The 17,127-nt window shown below is 40.4% G+C and overlaps 1 protein-coding gene across 8 annotated transcripts in view; it reads left to right on the top strand.

Annotated features, from left to right (window-relative positions):
* Positions 1-17,127, top strand: part of TGFBRAP1 (transforming growth factor beta receptor associated protein 1) — a 41,404-nt gene that overhangs the window by 532 nt on the left and 23,745 nt on the right. For 3 of the 8 annotated variants that reach the window (XR_012627577.1, XR_012627578.1, XM_074859111.1), the window contains exons 1-4: positions 307-697; positions 3,575-4,276; positions 12,889-13,083; positions 14,065-14,219. Coding sequence is in view for 6 of the 8 variants with exons in the window: in XM_074859111.1 (XP_074715212.1) it covers positions 3,592-4,276; positions 12,889-13,083; positions 14,065-14,219 (1,035 nt within the window). In the remaining 2 variants the exon portion in view is untranslated. Of the gene's footprint in view, positions 1-306; positions 711-827; positions 1,080-3,574; positions 4,277-12,888; positions 13,084-14,064; positions 14,220-17,127 lie in introns of those variants that run through there. The other 5 variants (XM_074859112.1, XM_074859117.1, XM_074859115.1 and 2 more) reach the window with 3 other exon arrangements.

The following is a 17,127-nucleotide window of genomic DNA, read 5'->3' as shown; positions in this document are numbered from 1 at the left end:
ATCCGTATGCAGCGCGTCTAAGAATATGAATTCAGTCTCTGACTATTTAAAAGTCATTCAAGTGTACCAGCAAGGAACGTAATAACATTTGTTGACATTATTTCACGTGGCACCCTCAAAGCTGCCTTCCGGCAGTCTGTGCAGTTTGTTTCCTTGTGCTCTCCCTCCTTCCCTCCTCCCAAACCATCCACAACTACCGCGGTTTCATGTTTTTTCCCGGGAGAGCTGCTTTCTCCACCTACGCTTATCCTCCGTATGTCAGGGTCGGACCTGGTCCGTAACTAACGACCCGTAACGCAACTGCAGCGTTTTGGACGAATAACCGGGTCTCCCCGGGCCGGCGGCACGCAGGCGCCCTGCCCCGGCCGCGCCCCCCGGTGGGCGGGGCTAGGCGGGGCTCCGCCCCCAGGCCGCTGCCCCGCGTGACCGGAAGGGCTGCGGCCTCTCTGCCTTGCTCCCCCCTCCCGCCCCTCCGGGAAGGGTGACGCCGGCGCGGGGCGGGGCCTCTGTGGCACCGGAAGCGGTGCGTCCCCGTTCCCCCGCGCCCGCCGGCGGAGCCCCGCGCGCCGCGAGGCCTGCGCGCTGACAGCGCGGCCTGAGGCGGCGCCCGTGCCGGCCCCAGCCCCGGCCCCGCACCGCAAGGCCTCGAAGCGGCGGGCCCGGCTCCCGGTGTGGCGGCGGCGCCTGGCGCTGGCAGGTGCTGGGGGAGGGTGAGCGGGAGGAGAGGCTCCGTCGCCTGCCGGGGTGGGGGTGGGGGCTGCCGGGCCGGTGGCTGCCGGGCCTGGTTTGCGCCGCCCGGTCGGGCTGCGGGCGTGTGAGGGGGGACAAGGGCGAAGCGAACGGCGCCGCTTCTGCCGCCGGGCTGGGCCGAGCCGAGCCGGGTGCTCTGCCGTGCGGGCGTGCCCCGGGGTGAGGCACATCCCCGGCCTCCCGGGGGCTGGCGCCGCCACCCCCGGCGCTGGCGTGGGCCAGCACCTCGGGTCTGTGGAGTCGCATGTAAAGGTCAGGCAGAGCTTGTGAGCAGTTAATTGCACGGGGTGTAGGAGTAAGCGTACGTGAGAGAGCAGCGCGGAGGTAAGGTAGGTGGGGTGCTGGTTGGCAGGGCAGCAGCGAACAAAATGTAAGTGCAAAGCAAGGTGTTACTTAACAGAAGTGGGGGAGAGCTGCTTTCCACGTTTTACGGGAAATAAGTGCATGCGGGGTTATCAGTGCATTTAGGAAAATAAAATTTAGTAGGCTGATAATTTGTTTGCCTATTGAGTACTCTTTGACAGCATGAATCCACATTTTCTTGTTTTCCGGGGTTCTGAACATCTTAAAAGTAGCGTACAGACTTCCATTTGTGACTCTGGGGTGGCCTCTTGCACTTTAAAGGAACAGCATGTTCTGTAGAACCTGTTCCTTTGCAGTACGTGTAGGTCCCTAAGCTCTTGAAAATGAAAACAAAACAAATGTAAAAAGAAATCACATGCAGATTATGTGTGTTTCCATTGGTTGTTCTTAAAAGCTTTTTTCGCAGCTTTTTTTTTAGCATGAATGTTTTAATTTCTTTGCTACCAGACTTATGTAGTACTATGTTGTTTTTTATTCTTTCTGCTCAGGGATGGTATATCTGTTTTGAGTTCTTTTATGCTTTTACTTTTCTTCTACTTTAATTTAGTACGGGTTTTGGATGTTTTTGACACATCTTTGTCAAGAGCAAAATTCTGTAGCTGTCCCAATGGCGTACATTAACGTTTTTACCTTGGGCTACAGGAATGTTAAGTTCGCTGCCTGACCTCCCCAGACAATAGTTTATCACTTCAGGCTACACACAGGCTCTTAAAAATGGCTGGGTTTTTTGGCAGTCAACCTTTGGACAGCCCTCTTTAACTTAATAAGCAGTGTTTCTTTTGATAACATTGGAGGATAACATAGCAATGTTGCCAGAGACTTGCATTATCATTTTACCTTAAGCTATTTCTCTAGCACTTCCTAGGTTTGGGTTTTCTTGTTGGTAGTCAGAACACTAATTTATACCCCAAGTGAGGTTGCAATTTGAAAATGTCATGGAAGCCCAAACTAAAATATTTTTAACTTCTGAATAAAAATAGGAAGTTCTTGGCATAAAAGATCACTGCCATCTCTTGGTAACATGGTTTGCTTCTGGCTATATTCTTAGTTTGATCTGATTTCATTTAGTGGTTACTTCTGAGTTGTGTACCTTACCTTTCCTCACTCAGTTTTGGAAAATTTTGCTGTGGTTTTCAATGTTCTCTCGCAAAAGCAAAGGGGGCTTTTAGATGTAATAATTTGAAACGAAATTCTTTCTGATTTACATTTAAGTTTCAGGATTGTTCACAAGAGCATTTTGTTGATGTTGGTCTCTCTGTTGGTCCACAGAAATTTCATTTGATGTTTTGTATTTTCATTATATGTGTGGACTACAAGTAGTAAGTGTATATGTCATTTCTTAAATCCTTTCAAGATGTTCAGTGTTGTGTCTTCCCCTGCATTGGCTAAGTGATTGTTGCAGACCAGTCATGACAAATTAAAAGGTGATTAAACAAGGTCAGCAATTTCTCATTTGCTCTTCTTTGGAGTGTTGAACACAGATGTCTGACAGTTTCTTACAAAAATAACACAAGTCTGGAGTACAGTAAAATTACACGTTTTTTAAAACACTATTAATTGCTTCATAAATTGCATCTGTCCCTTGACAGTGCTTGATTGCAAAAGAGTAGGTACAGTTGTAGAATGAATATTAGAAGTGGTGCTTAGCGCTTAAAGACAGACTTTTGGAATGGTTGTGATAGAGAACAGAAACTCTTTTCATTTCTGTGATATTGCGTCTTCAGTTTAATGAATGCTTTATGGACCACAATTCCAAATTTGCTGTGTGAATGTGCTTTATAGTTGCTGGTGCATGTATTCTGATACAGAGAATGTGTAAGTAGCACTGAATAAAACAGACACTCTGCAGATAATAATAAAAAAAACCACAACACACAAGCCAACAACTTTTATTATGAGTTGGATGATACCTTGGGTAAATTATAATTCAAGTGGCTTGAAAGTTGTGTATTTCTGATTGCTGGAGAGCAAGAAATGTAAAATATGTGTTAAAATAGAATATGCCTATGATACTTCACTAAGAAGTTATGTACTAATAGGCCTAAATTGAGTGTAAAGCAGCATGAGTTGTTAACGTGTAGCACTAAATAGCTTGTGGCTTCTCTAGAAATCTGAGAGCCGAAGCTTGTATATAAGTACTGGCAGGAACCACTTGTAGTGCCAAAGTGTCTGGGAGAACCAGTAATATGCCAGTTACTTGCGGAGAAAGCATCACTTCAGAATGGCTGGGCGCTGTTGTGAATCGTTTCAGAATAGACTTGAAGTGGAAGCATACAATTCGATTTATTTCTGTGGTTATTAATGTGCTCATTCTGGCTTGTGTAATCAAGTTGGATATAGGGTATAGACTATTAGAAATGCAACACTGAAGTTTTTTTTATTGGTGAATGTTAAATTTCTACCTCTGATATTTGACGATGTGTGTGGAGGTAAACAGTGGGTTTTTTTTCTCTTTAATCAGATCACCCAGAAGACACAATGAGTGTTAAAGCTTTCAAGCTCGTTTCTGCTGTTGAGCGGGAGATGTTAATGGGAGACAAAAATTACATCAACATTGAATGCATTGAGTGTTGCGGAAAGAACCTCTATATTGGAACCAATGACTGCTTTATCTATCACTTTCTGTTGGATGAAAAGATATCAACAGCTGGAAAAATAACTTTTGCTGCCACCAAGCAACTGCATAAATACCTGGGCTTGAAGAAGCCTGTGAGTGAGTTGAAAGCAGCCTCTGCCCTCACTAGGCTTCTTGTGCTTTGTGACAACACGATAACACTAGTTAACATGATGAACTTGGAACCTGTCCCCACTGGTGCTAGAATCAAAGGAGCTGTGACATTTGCATTAAATGAAAACCCTGTGAGTGGGGATCCTTTCTGTGTCGAAGTCTGCATTATCTCGGTCAAGCGACGGACCATTCAAATGTTCATGGTGTTTGAAGACAGAGTCCAAATAGTGAAGGAAGTGTTTACTCCAGAGCAACCTTGTGCTGTGGCTGTAGATGGTTATTACTTATGTCTTGCACTTACTACACAGTATATAATTTTGAACTATAACACCGGCGCCTCCCAGGATCTGTTTCCTTATTGCAGTGATGAGAAACGGCCGATTGTGAAAAGGATAGGCAGACAAGAGTTTCTGTTGGCTGGCCCCGGAGGCCTAGGTGAGACCAAGGATTGTAATTTTTTTGCAATTTTTTAAACTTCTCTCTCTTAATTTTTCTCAATTTGGGAAGTAAAGCTTAACTAGTTAAGTGTTGCGCATGATAATGATAATTTTCTTCACAGGGGTATATTGGAATGTTGACATAAAAAGGTAAATGGTAAATTTTTGGTACTAAATATTATTATAACTCTCCTGCGCTTTTTTTTAATGCACAAAAATCTGATTATTTGTATTTCAATCCTGTCTGTAGAAAGCTTCATTCTGCAGCAGTAGTATCTTGCAGCCCAGAGTAAAAACATTGGTTGGTACCAAGTGAAACTTCAGAGGCTGATAGCCTCTCTGTAGTGACTAGTCGGACTGGGTTTGAGGAACCCCATGTTGCTGTAAAATTGCTGTAAAATTGTTAAATTAGTGTAGATGAGTTAATTTTTTTTCTCAATTGCTCTTCAGAGGAGTTGTATGAAGTCCATTTTATAGATTGTAACAGATTCACAAATATGTATGTTGTGTTAGTAAGAAATGTTAGTGGAAGTAAACTGTATCCTAACTCCTGTAGAAGTAAACTGCGTCCTAACAGTAGATGATGTCAGATACTACCCAGTTTTTATGCTCCCATTTGCTTAATTTTTTTAGTAGTATTTTTCAGCTCCATATTACAGAAGATTAGTATAAGTATTTGCAAAACCAAAGTTAGATCATATGAAATAATGCTCTTGTTGTAATAGACAGATGATTGTAAGGACTACTGCTTCTGTAATCTGTCTAAATCAACAATATGCTGTGAGGTCAGTAATCTTGAGCTTTTTTTGGAAAACCTGCAATATCCCAGAGCTGACAGACCACAGGCAGAATGGTTTCATGCTGTTTGCCATATGACTTTCCATTTAGGAGATGCAGTTCATGTATTTTCCATGACACATTAGGAACAGCATGACACAAAGATCATAACTATTTAGGCCCTTAATTCAGGGATCTGCATGGGTTTTGGCTTATTAATATAAATTCCAAAGAAAAGCAAGAGTGCAATCGGTGGTTTATATTGAAGTTTTGTCTTGTGAGCAGAACTTGAGATGTACATCAGCTCACCAGTTTTTCTTGAAAGAAGCAGAGACTCATTAGAATATCAATTTATACAAATTAAAGGTGTTCCAAGATGAACTTGCTTTTCAGACGCAGGGCTTTTCTAAGTTATCTTGGTTGACCACTTCCTGTTAAAACTGTTGTTTTAAATGTGGATGCACATTTGTGGACATTAACCATTTCAGCAGTGCTATGAAAGTTAAAATTTGTGAATTGGCTGTCGGAAAGTATTCCCTTTAGACATGTTTCTAAGGGATCCCATTCTTACTTTAATCTTTATTTATCTTTATAGGAGTGTCAAACAAGATTCTGTTCAAGCAGTTCATTTCTTTTTTTGATTTAAGAAGAATTAGATATACTTTCAAAAGCATAATTCTATTTAGTCAGAAAGCAGAATTCTATTAGTCTGAATTTTGCTTTTATCTGGTGTCCTGGAAGAGAGCTGTACAATAAGATGTTTACTTATAAAATCCAACATCGTTGTGTAAGTAGATTGTCCTGGGGTTAGAATATCAGGTATGTCATCTCTGAAGCAAATGCACTTTTGCAGCTCTAAACATGCTATAAACTTCCCTTTTCCACATAATACAGTCAAATTCTATCTTGTATTAGCTCAGAAACCATAAAAAGACTGCTTGCCATGGATTGTATAGTTTTTCCTTGCCTAATTCAGCTTGTGGAGTTTTTTTAATCATCTGTTCTCTATTCTCTTGTCACTGTCATTTTGACTAGTATTATCTATATTGCTGTTCTGCCTTGGTAAAATTCTTAGTGTCTTTAACTTTTGTCTCTTTGAAGTTATGAAGATGGTTGAGCACCTTTATAATCTATAAACATTGTGTATCTTGGCATTTGAGGTAGGCCTCTGCTATAAGGTGAATGGACTTGAAAAGGCTTGATGTAAATCTTCAATTCTAATTTTGGTTTGCTTTCATACATCTTATTGGTTAAGACATGTTCATTTGGCACTTGGTAAAACATCTATGCTAAATTCAGCCTCTTTTACTGAGGTGGATGTATTCTGCATTAATATGTTTGACTTTATAGTGTTTGAAGTGACATTTATTTAAATTAATTTGCTTTGGAGTTAAGACTGGAAATTAGAATGACAGAAAGCAACTGCTTAAAGCAGTAATCAGAAAGTAAAACATCCCTGAGTTTCTTGGGTATGTCACCTTTTTCCTTACCTCAACTCTGCATTTAAAACTGATTGTTAGAATCGTTCACAGTTGATCCATAGACTTAGCCATGTGGTATTGTGGCTCTACTTGCAGTTAGTATATAGCTCATTCTTTCAAAGGGAGGAGGAACTTCATATTTTTTTTAATGCATCTTCATTTTGTCCAGTAATTAGTTCATTCAGAATTGAAAATCAATTCTTTATGATTATGTTTGAAACTATACTTCAGTTTTTCATTTCTTGAAGCTCTTGTTGCATGTTTCTAATGAGATTCCCTGCCGTACAGAGGCTTTAAGTTTCTGAAAATTTCAGCAAGCAGTTCTTGCATATTGGCAAAGCCGGAGCAACTGCCCCCAAATATCAGAGGCCTCAGCTCAGACTGAGCTCCCAAGGGAGGGTGCAGCTCTTCAGGTCTTGAGCTGAAGGGAGCGCCTGGTGCCTCTTGCTGAGACTGGGGGAGGGGGAAGTTTTGTCCTTGCCTGCAGGAGATAGGTGCTTGGTTGAGGATTTCTGTTGCCAAGTAAAGGAGATGCAGGAGGAGGTCAGCAGAGTGCACAGCATCAGAGATGACAAAAAGGAAGTCAAATCTTCTCCAGGACCCAGGCATGAGCCTGAACCCCCAACTGTACTGAGGGAAGGGCAGGCTGAGTCTCTGCTTGTTCTAGCATAGGAAAGGCTGGAAGCTTATGACTTCTCATAAAACGAAAAATTCTCCTTCTCTGTCTGCAGATCTGCATCTGTAGAATACGCTCAGTGCTCTACAGTAACACATGAGAAGCAGGAAGCTCTGTCCAGCAAATCATCTCAGACTGTACAATCCAGTAGCACCAGGAGGAATTAGCAAGTAATAGTAGTGGGAGACTCCCTTGTATTGGAGATGGAGGTTTTCTCATCAGTCCTGCTGGTGAGGAAGAACAGCCTGAGGAGGAGTGGGTGGATTGTGCAGGTCATCAGCTGATTGTACAGCTTGTGGTGATGAGAGATTTGGCTTTTATGACTATGGATCCCTATTTAAGGAAGAGATGGGATCCACCAGGCCAAGTGAGGCAAAAGCATTTTTGCCAACAGGCTGACCAAACTGGTGAGGAGGATTTAAACTGGGAATGATGGTCGTAGGCTGAGTTGGCAAAGAGTGCAGGATGGTGTGGGTGAGAGACTTTGTAATCAACAAACGTGGCTGAAGAGGCCCTGCTTCAGGCATATGCACACAAAGATGTCTGTATAAAACAAAATGATGGTGAAAACTCTAACTTCTCCTGGGAAATCAGCACTGCTATGTGTTAACATGTGGTGGTATGCCTTAGGACAAAGGAGGAAGCAGCTGAGAGTTTATGGATTAGGGTTAGAGGGCAGACTAACACCAGTGACATTGTGGTGAGTGTCTGCTACAGACCCACCTCATCAGGAAGAAGATGTAGGTAAGGCCTTTTTCAGATAACAGGAAGAAACCTACATTTGCAGGTCCTGGTTCTTAGGGGGCATTTGAACCACTGCACTACCTGCTAAAGGGGCAGCACAGCAGGGCACAAGCAGGCCAGGAGATTCCTGTAGTGCATTGATGGTGATGGAGGAGCTGATGAGGGGATGTGCTCTGTTGAACCTGGCTAGGGTTGTGAAGGTCGGGGGAGCTGCCTTGCTGGTGCCCATGAGATGGTGAAGTTCAGGATCCTGAGAGAAGGGAACAAGGCAAAAAGACCACAAGCCTGGACTTCAGAACAGCAGACTGGTTTGTTCAGGGACCTGCTTAAAAGAATCCCACAGGATATGGTCCTGGAGAGAAGGACTACCTCCTCCAAGTTCAAGAATGGTCCATCCTAATAAGCAGGAAAACAAGCAGCAATGGCAGGAGGCCTGCATTAATGAACTAGCAGCTTTTGACTAAACTCCCAATATAAAAAGGAAGTAAATGAGGTGAAAGGAGGGACAGGTGACCTGGGAGGAATACAGAGACACTGTCCAAGCATGTGGGATGGGGTTAGGGGGTTCAGAGTCCTTCTGGCATTGAATATGGTGAGCACCATGAAGGGCAACAAAAAGAGCTACTACAAGCATATCAGCAGCAAAGGAAGGCCAAGGAAAGTGGATGCCCACTACTAAATGGGGTGGGGGACCTGGGGCCAAAGGACATAGAAAAGGTTGAGGTACTTAATGCCTTCTTTACTTTGGTCATTACTGGTATGACCTATCTTCAGGAATCTTAAGCCCCTAGGACCCATGGGAAAATCTAGAGCAACAAAAACCTACCCACAATAGAGAAGGTCAGATTATGGAACACTTAAATAAACTGGACAGACAAATCCATGGGACCTGATGGTATGCACCCATGAATGCTTGAGTATGGTGGTTGATGTCATTGCAAGGCCACTCTTGATTATCTTTGAAAGGTCACAATGACTGGGGAATGTTCCTCAGGACTAGAAGAAAACAAAAGTCTTCACTCCTCTCTTAGATGAGTGAGAGAGAGGATACAGAGAACTACAGACAGGCCAGCCTTACTTCAATCCCCAGCAATGGAGAAAATCATCCTGGAAGCTGTTTCCAAATATCTGAATGACAAGAATGTGATTTGGAGTAATCAACATGATTTACGAAAGGGAAATTGCCTGACCAGCCTGATAACCTTTTATGATCAGATGCCTAGATTGGTGGGTGAGAGGAGAGCAGTGATGAAGTGATCTTCAGGAAGGCTTTTAATGCTATCTACTGTAACATCTTTGTAGATAAACAGATGAAGAATGCACTAGAGAAACAGTGAGGTAGATTAAAAGCCTGGCTTAAAGTTTTGTCCAGAGTCAGAGTCTGGACAAACTCGATGCCAGTCACTAGTCGTGTACCCCAGGGGTCTGATAGTGAGGTCAATACTAACATCTTCATTAACAACATGAATGGTGGGTCAGAGTGCACCTTCAGCAAGTTTGAAGATGGTAAAAAGGTAAATGTGGCTGATACACTAGGGGGTTGTGTTGCCATTCAGAGGGACTTTGACAGGCTGGAGAAATGGTCTGACAGCAACCTCATGAAGTTCAGCAAAGGGAAATGTCAAGTTCTGCACCTAGGGAGGGACAACCCCATGCACCAGCATAGGCTGGGGACCAACCAGCTGGAAAGTAGCGTCTCAGGGAGGAACTTGGAACAAAGTGACCATGAGCTAACAACGTGCCTTTGTAGCAAAGAATTCCCAACTGGGCTGCATTAGGAAGAGCGTTGCCAACAGGCTGAGAGAGGCAATTCTTCCTCTCAGTCCTAGTGAGACCACGTATGGAGTGCTGCATCCAATTCTGAGCTCCCTGGAATTACATGCACATACTGGAGTGAATGCACTGAAGGACCAGAAAGATGACTAAGTGACTGGAGCATCTCGCGGGGAGGCTGAGAAAGCTGGGACTGTTCAGTCTGAAGAAGAAAAGGCTTGCAGAGATCAACATGCATGGGGATTAAAGAAGACAGAGCCAGACTGCTCAGTGGTATTGTATCCAGTGAAAGGGTGAGAGGCGGTCAGTACAAATTGAAATACGGGAAATTCTGTGTAAACATAAGCGAAAAAAAAAAAAAATCCTCATTGTGCTGGTGGTCAAACCAGGAAATGGCTCTTGGAGCGGATGTGGAGTCTCTGTTCTTGGGAGATATTCAAAACCTGACTGGGTGAGATCTTGAGCAACCTGTCCTAGTTGACCCTGCTTTGAGCAGGGAGGTTGGACTAGGCAGTTTCCAGAGATTCCTTCCCACTTCAACTATTTGATGACTTTAATGCGTAAAAAATACAAATTTTAAATACCTAATTTTAGTTTATTCCTTTTGCTTTTCCAGAATAAACTCTTCTCAGTGGTGCGAGGTCTGAATATTTGTATAGTGACTGAGTAGATGGAGAACTGAGCCTTTTAAGTTCTAACAAGCACACAGGTACTCAGCAGAATGATTCATAGAAGGTTATGCAGTGCCTTTTCTCAAGCTGATGACACTGGTTAAAGCAGGGTGGTCAGCAGTAACCAGCATGGTCCCTTCTTGTTTTCATCCACTCATAGTGTTCCTCATGCCGTCAACTTTTATGTAACCGAAAGCTTTCATATTGCTTTTTAAGCAAGTAAAAATAAAGAAGTTTTATTTCAAATTTTTACAGATATTTTCACTAAGAAGCTTTTTGTTGTTTTAAAACAAACAAAATCTACGGTCTAGTCTATAAAATCCTGAGTAACCTGATCTAACTTGGTCCTGCTTTAAGGGAGGGGGTGTGGCTGGACTGGATGTCCTTCAGAAACTTCTTCTGACTTAAATTATTCTGTGATTCTATAAATTTCTAGATTTCTTGGTGCTGAAAACAGTGTAGCTGTGTTTAGGTAACTCTTGTAACCTTTGGATAGTGTATCCATTTTTAATACAAAATTGATTACTGGCTTCATCTCAGTTTCATCAAATGCATCCCTGGACTATAAAAAGGCCATGGTTTCAGATTGTATTTGTCGTGTTTATTGTTATCCTTAAGTGAGAGTTGGATGAAGACAGAATGTTTCATTCTACCACAGAAGCTCTAGCTATTGAGGGCAGAGGGATGTAGAGAGACATTGGCTTGGAAAATGCATTGCTCTGCATACCCTTTCACTTCTGTAAAGGATTGTTTTTAAATCACCTAAAAAAAGAGCTCTGTCATTAAAAAAAAAAATAAAATTAAATCAGGTTTTTATAATATTTTTTTGAGAATGTCAGAGAAATAGAAAATTCTGAGAATTAATATTTCAAATATAATTCACCCTGAGTTTACTACTGGTTAGTATGTATTTAACTCAAGTTTTCTCACACTTTTTGAAATGGGATTATAGCACAGAGTAACAACTGGAAGGCTTAGAAATGGATAGTGCAGTCTGCCTGACATAAAATTCCACATCTGATCTGTAAGAATATCAAGAACTATAGAGGAAATCTGGAATTATATATTATGGCTAAAAAAAATGTATTTTCTGTAAGGCACTCTGATTGAAAAGCTGTTCATTATAGTGAAAAAGCAAATAGCATTACTTGCTAATATCAGCTGTGAAATTCTAATTTTGTGTTGCACCCTTAGTCAAGGGAAAGGGCTGATCATTTCAAAGCTGCTATAAAGGATCCAGAAGCTTAGTCTCCACATTGTAGTTCTGTAAAAATCTACAGCCTTCTGTTTTCCTTTCTTTTTTTTTTTTTTTTCAATTCCATGATGGTCCTCCTACCCAGCTACCCTTGCCTCATTATCTTCTGTTTGGAAGAGATTTTGTAAATTGAATAACATAATCTTTTAATCTCCTCTGTCCTTTAGAGCTCAGACTTACTCTGCCAGCTGTCAAGCGGCTCATTCCTGCTGAAGAACAATTTTCATGGGCACGTCTTTATAATGGCATGAGAATACTGGTTTTAAGGGGTATGCATTTGTGTTTAGAACAGAAGTTTAGTGCTTCAGTATGGCTCAGCTGGCAAAGGGTTACTGAACTAGGTCTGAAAACTCTGGAGTTTTTCTTCAATTAATGTCTTGGAAGAAAGGGGGAATACCAGGTAGCATAAATAGAGAACCAGTGGCATGTGATACAAAAGAAAGTCAAACTTTTATTAAGCTAGGAAAAGGAAGGAGGACAGAATAGACAGGAGGAAAGATAGTGGCAAAGAAAAACACAAACTAACTGAAGATTTGATATGGTTGTTTTGAAGACAGCATAGGAGGTATCACTGGGATTTAAAAAAGTCTTGGTGCTTGGCTTTTGGGAAAATATGCTTTATACGCAGCCTCTGCATTTTTTTCAAATGATTGAAAACACAGATGCCTCACAGGAAGTGACTTGTTCCAAGGAGCTGGGTCCTTGTTCTGTGAAAATTTTGTTGTAGCAAAAGTAAAGAAGTAAATCGATTGTCTGTCTACTAAAATGATCTTTAGACATTTGACACTACAGGGAACAAACTTGCTTGTATTGCCAGATAGGTCAGGCAGTGTGGGCCTGCAGCCTCCTACTAAGGCTGTATTGTTTGAATGCTGGGTCTCACTAAATATTAGTTTTGAAATGAATTCAAACTACATGTCATCGTTCTTAAAAAAATTGGAAACTTTATTAAACTTGAATAATTCTTACTGGTTTCTTTCGGTATGCCTCTCTCTTCAGTTTTTGGGTTTGTCTGTGAAGGTGAAAGTGGGGAAAGAAAAATAATTTTTGAACTGAACTAACAAACAGGTCTGTGAGGTCCGGGAAGGTGTGATGCGCTGTCCTCATGCCACCTGATACTGCATCTGTTCTTCCCAGACTTTATTTCTGTGCCTTGGTACCTGTGCTTCACACTGGGAAAACAACAGTCTTCAACTAGCATGAGCCTCAGGCTTTGTTCTTCCCTTTTTGTAGGCATGTTTGCAACTGTAGACGGCATTTCACAGCGTGCACCTGTGCACTGGTCAGAGAACGTGATTGGAGCAGCTTTGTGCTTTCCTTACGTGGTTGCTCTCGATGATGAGTTCATTACAGTGCACAGCATGCTGGACCAGCAGCAAAAGCAAACCCTGCCTTTTAAAGAAGGTCACATTCTACAGGACTTCGAAGGTATTAAAAAGGACAGGTTTTTGCATCAGTAATTCTGGAACAACCACTGCTGTGGACACAGTCACTTTAGTTTGTTTTTTAAACAAAATATCTAGCAAGCACATTAACTGTTGAAACTTTCATTGCAAATGCTTTCTTGATAAGATTCCTGCAGACTACAATAGGAAAACTTTAGTCATCCAAAATTTCATGCTTCTAACAAAAATATATGTTCATTAAATGTGATCTAATTGTAAAGTTAATTATCAGGTAGAAATCTGTGGGATTAGAGCTTTTTCTTGTAGCCTGATTATTTCTTTCAAAGGAGTAATGTTAATTTAATATTACAAGTCAGTAATTGTGAGTTACAGGTATTTGTTCATTGGCTATCCTGACAAAGTTCTAACATCTTAACTATTGTTCTTTTGCATTCCTTTCTAAAATATCTGTGTAAGAGGTTTAAAATGGGATATTTCATAAAGAATTGTTAAACAAAAATTACAAAAATTTCTTTTGATCTGTTCTTTAATTAAGAACTCTTAAGTGTGGAATACATTGCGTTGCTTGTTTTTTTTCCAGGAGAGCTGCAAATTCTAGCATTACGAACTGTGTGTTACTTGCCACCTTTGTACAGCTTACAATTTTTTAATGTAAGCCTGTGGAAATATCTGGCAGTTAAAAGTCCCTGTTCTCTGGAATCTCGGCAGTAGTTTCAGTGGTGGCCTTTACAGCTTAGGTCACCCTGAGAGATTATAACCAGTTTCATTTACTCCAAGTGGAATGAAATCTGCTGTAAATAAATAAATTTACCATTATCTCTATTTCTGAAGTGCAATTTCAGGTAAACTATACTATCTAGTAAATATGGTGACAACAAAGATGAGTTTTGGAACTTTAACACTGTTTAAGTTCTTACATCTTAAATAGTAAATCTTAAAGCTTATTTCTGAAATGTGGCTTTTTTCTGTAGAGAATGTAAACTGATTATGTCTCTTTGTCCAGGAAAGGTGATTGTTGCTACTAATAAGGGTGTGTATATCTTGGTGCCGCTACCTTTGGAAAAACAGATTCAGGATCTTCTAGCCAGCCACAGAGTGGAAGAAGCCCTTGTTCTAGCAAAAGGAGCTCGAAGGAATATTCCAAAAGAGAAATTTCAGGTCTGTCCTTCCTTTAATTTTCATGAAAATACAAATTTCACAGTGGGGCCATGTATACCAATGGTCAAGTGGCTAGTGAGAGTCAGGGAGGAATTTACACTGAAGAGAAATCTAATACCTTTTATGGTTTCAGCCTGGGGAAATAGGCGTGCTGCTGATTTGGCTTGTGCTTGTAAGGGCTGGGATGTGGGCAGGGTCGAACACTGTTGTTCTGCTGGGTTTTTGGGGTTGTTTTTTTTCAAGTGTGTAACTTGAAAAAATGGAAAACAAAACCAAAAAACTAGTGATAGAAAATCCAGTGCGATGCTTCCTTAATACTAGGTTCAGTTATTATTTATTATTGCTGTTTAAAAAAGTATACTTCATTTCAAATTAGAATTTTTAGGTTTTTCTTTTTTTATTGGTATATCTCATCATATCCTAAACTCCGTAGTATCACAACTTCGAAGTTAAGTGATGGGAAATCTAAAGCAAATACATCCTACTTCCAAACTCATACAAGTAGTGCTTATACTGGTGTGTAACTGAATATTTAAGATTTTTGTGTGGCAATGTATCTTAATAACTCTTCGATTAGAGTGTTGATTAGAGATTTATACTCATTTCCTTCTACGTCTGGTTTATATTACAATACATATTCTACTGTATTTGTTCCTATTTGTCATTTAGAGACTGAAACTTGGAAAAAGTAGCATGAAATCTCTGCTCACCAAGTAGGTGAATGAGTATTTGACTTGGTTTCTTTCCTTTTGTAAAAGCAAAATTTGATCTGTAACCTGTTAAAAATCTGGTGTGGTTCTTCTAATATACTTTGGAGCATTTGTTGCCATTAAAATAGTATCTGTTGCATTACTTTCGGTTTGTTCAGAAAGACGTAAAGTTTGGAACATGACTGGAAATTACAGAATTGCAGTGGTCCAAAATGATTCAGTCAGTCAGGCTTTTTATTCTATTTTTTTTAATTTCAAGAAGCTTATATATAATTCCTTGTCATTTAAATTTTGGTCAAGGCCGTTGAAAAGCAGTCATTAAATTAAATGAAATTTGTATTAGCTTTCATTTTGATCCTTAACTCCTCTGTTGAACGAACAGCTGGGAGGCTGCTGGAAGTAAAAAGCTTAGCCAGAGAAGTGTTTCCATCCTTTTGGTAAGGTACAACTATCCGGAAGCACTTGAAGCTGAAAAGTCTTTAGTAAATAGAGTTCAGGTTCCAGCATATTTTGCTTTGCATCTTCACTTCCAACTTTTCCTTTTCAATCTGTTTAAAGAAGCAAACAAAAATCCTTCTGTGAGGACAGGATGCATGATCTAATCAATGTCTTCTATGTGTGATGACCTCTAATTCTCCAGTTATTTCTTACCAGTTTGTGTAGATTTAATATGGGAGATATCTTTCTGTGTTTTGTCACAGGATGAACTGTGTGATGTAGAATCTCATTCCTCCTAAGTTTTCTTGCGTTTAGGATTCTTCTGTCTTTAGGATAAGTTACTTTCTGCTTACGTGTATCTTATGTGCACAGTGTCTGTCTCCCTGAAATTACTGTTTCCAATAATATTGTAAGTTCTTTCTAACTTAACATGCTTTTAAGGGTGTTCAATTATTCTGAGTCAATGCTACAGCTGTAAAACAGAAAGGATATTACTGGCAAGCAAAATAGCCTGTTCTGGTTCTGGGCAGTATTTGTAAACTGATATTAACCAGCTTAAATTGATGGAGTCTCCCACTGACTCGTATTGAAATGACTCAACTTGGCTTAGTTGTTGAGATATCCAATTTTCAGAGCTTACCTGTAGTTGGAAATGTAAGACATTGAACTTGCTTTCTCATGTGCCTCTGATATGTAATGCTGTCATTACAGGTTTGTTACAAGCACATCAGACTTTCTTTTACTGTAGTCTCACATAATACAAATCTGATGGACTTCAGCCAAATTACATGCCTTATATATGTCTTTTGCAACGTCTCTCTGGCATACTTTAACTGATCACATAGTTGCTCCTTTTTAACTCCTGTCTAAGACGTCGTCAGATACTAGATACATAATAGGTATCTTCTAATAGGTATCTTTGGGTATCTATTCTGCAAGCTTTACTGATTCCTGAGTAGCTGACGCTTTCACAGCCTTATTTTGCCATTTTATATGAGCAGTGGGAACGAATGCATAGGTTTGCTATTAAGACACTTGTTCCAGCCACTGTAATTTATCCATACGAAGAGTGATAGTAATTGTCTCGTACATGTAGTATAGTGCCCTCTTTATCTCATGCTGCTTTAATTTCTGCAGTTTGCAATGGCTTTTGACATCTTATGTGTGACTTGAACTCAGTCATGGCATTATAGGACAGTTTTTGATGACATTTTTTTCCTACAGTTCAATACTGCATTGTCATTGCATGCATACGCACGTGCGTGCTCTCTCTCTACGTCAGCATATATATGCTGGTAATGCAGAATGATAGTGGGATTGAAACAGTACTGTACTCTCAGAACTATTTGTATAGCCAATATTTAGTTATTGGAAAGAAGTAGGTCATGCATTAGTAGCTCTGTTATTTAACCCATGGTCCCTGCAGACTGCAAATTTATCTCTGCCATATTATATGAAAATTCCTTTGTCTTTGAACATCAAGAATTACTGCTAGATAGAAAATGCTAAGAAAAAGTGTTGCAAGGAGATGGCTTTGCTGAATATCATTTTTGGTAGAAGAATACAAAGGCCTTTCTACCATGCTACCATGAAATGACTGAATACTACTTATTAATTTTTCAGGACAGCTGAAGTTTGCAGAAATCATGGTTGATGGTAGTGAAGACCTTGGTTAGATTGACACACATCTTGCATAGGTATCTCTCTTTTTTTTTTTTCCTTCTAATTCCTTTTTAGTTTCAAAAAACTTACTAGCTTCA

Source organism: Strix uralensis, chromosome 2 (assembly GCF_047716275.1).
Source record: "Strix uralensis isolate ZFMK-TIS-50842 chromosome 2, bStrUra1, whole genome shotgun sequence".
Lineage (NCBI taxonomy): Eukaryota > Metazoa > Chordata > Aves > Strigiformes > Strigidae > Strix > Strix uralensis.
The sequence above is the reverse complement of the archived record's forward strand: the minus strand, read 5'-3'. Positions and strand labels throughout refer to the sequence as shown.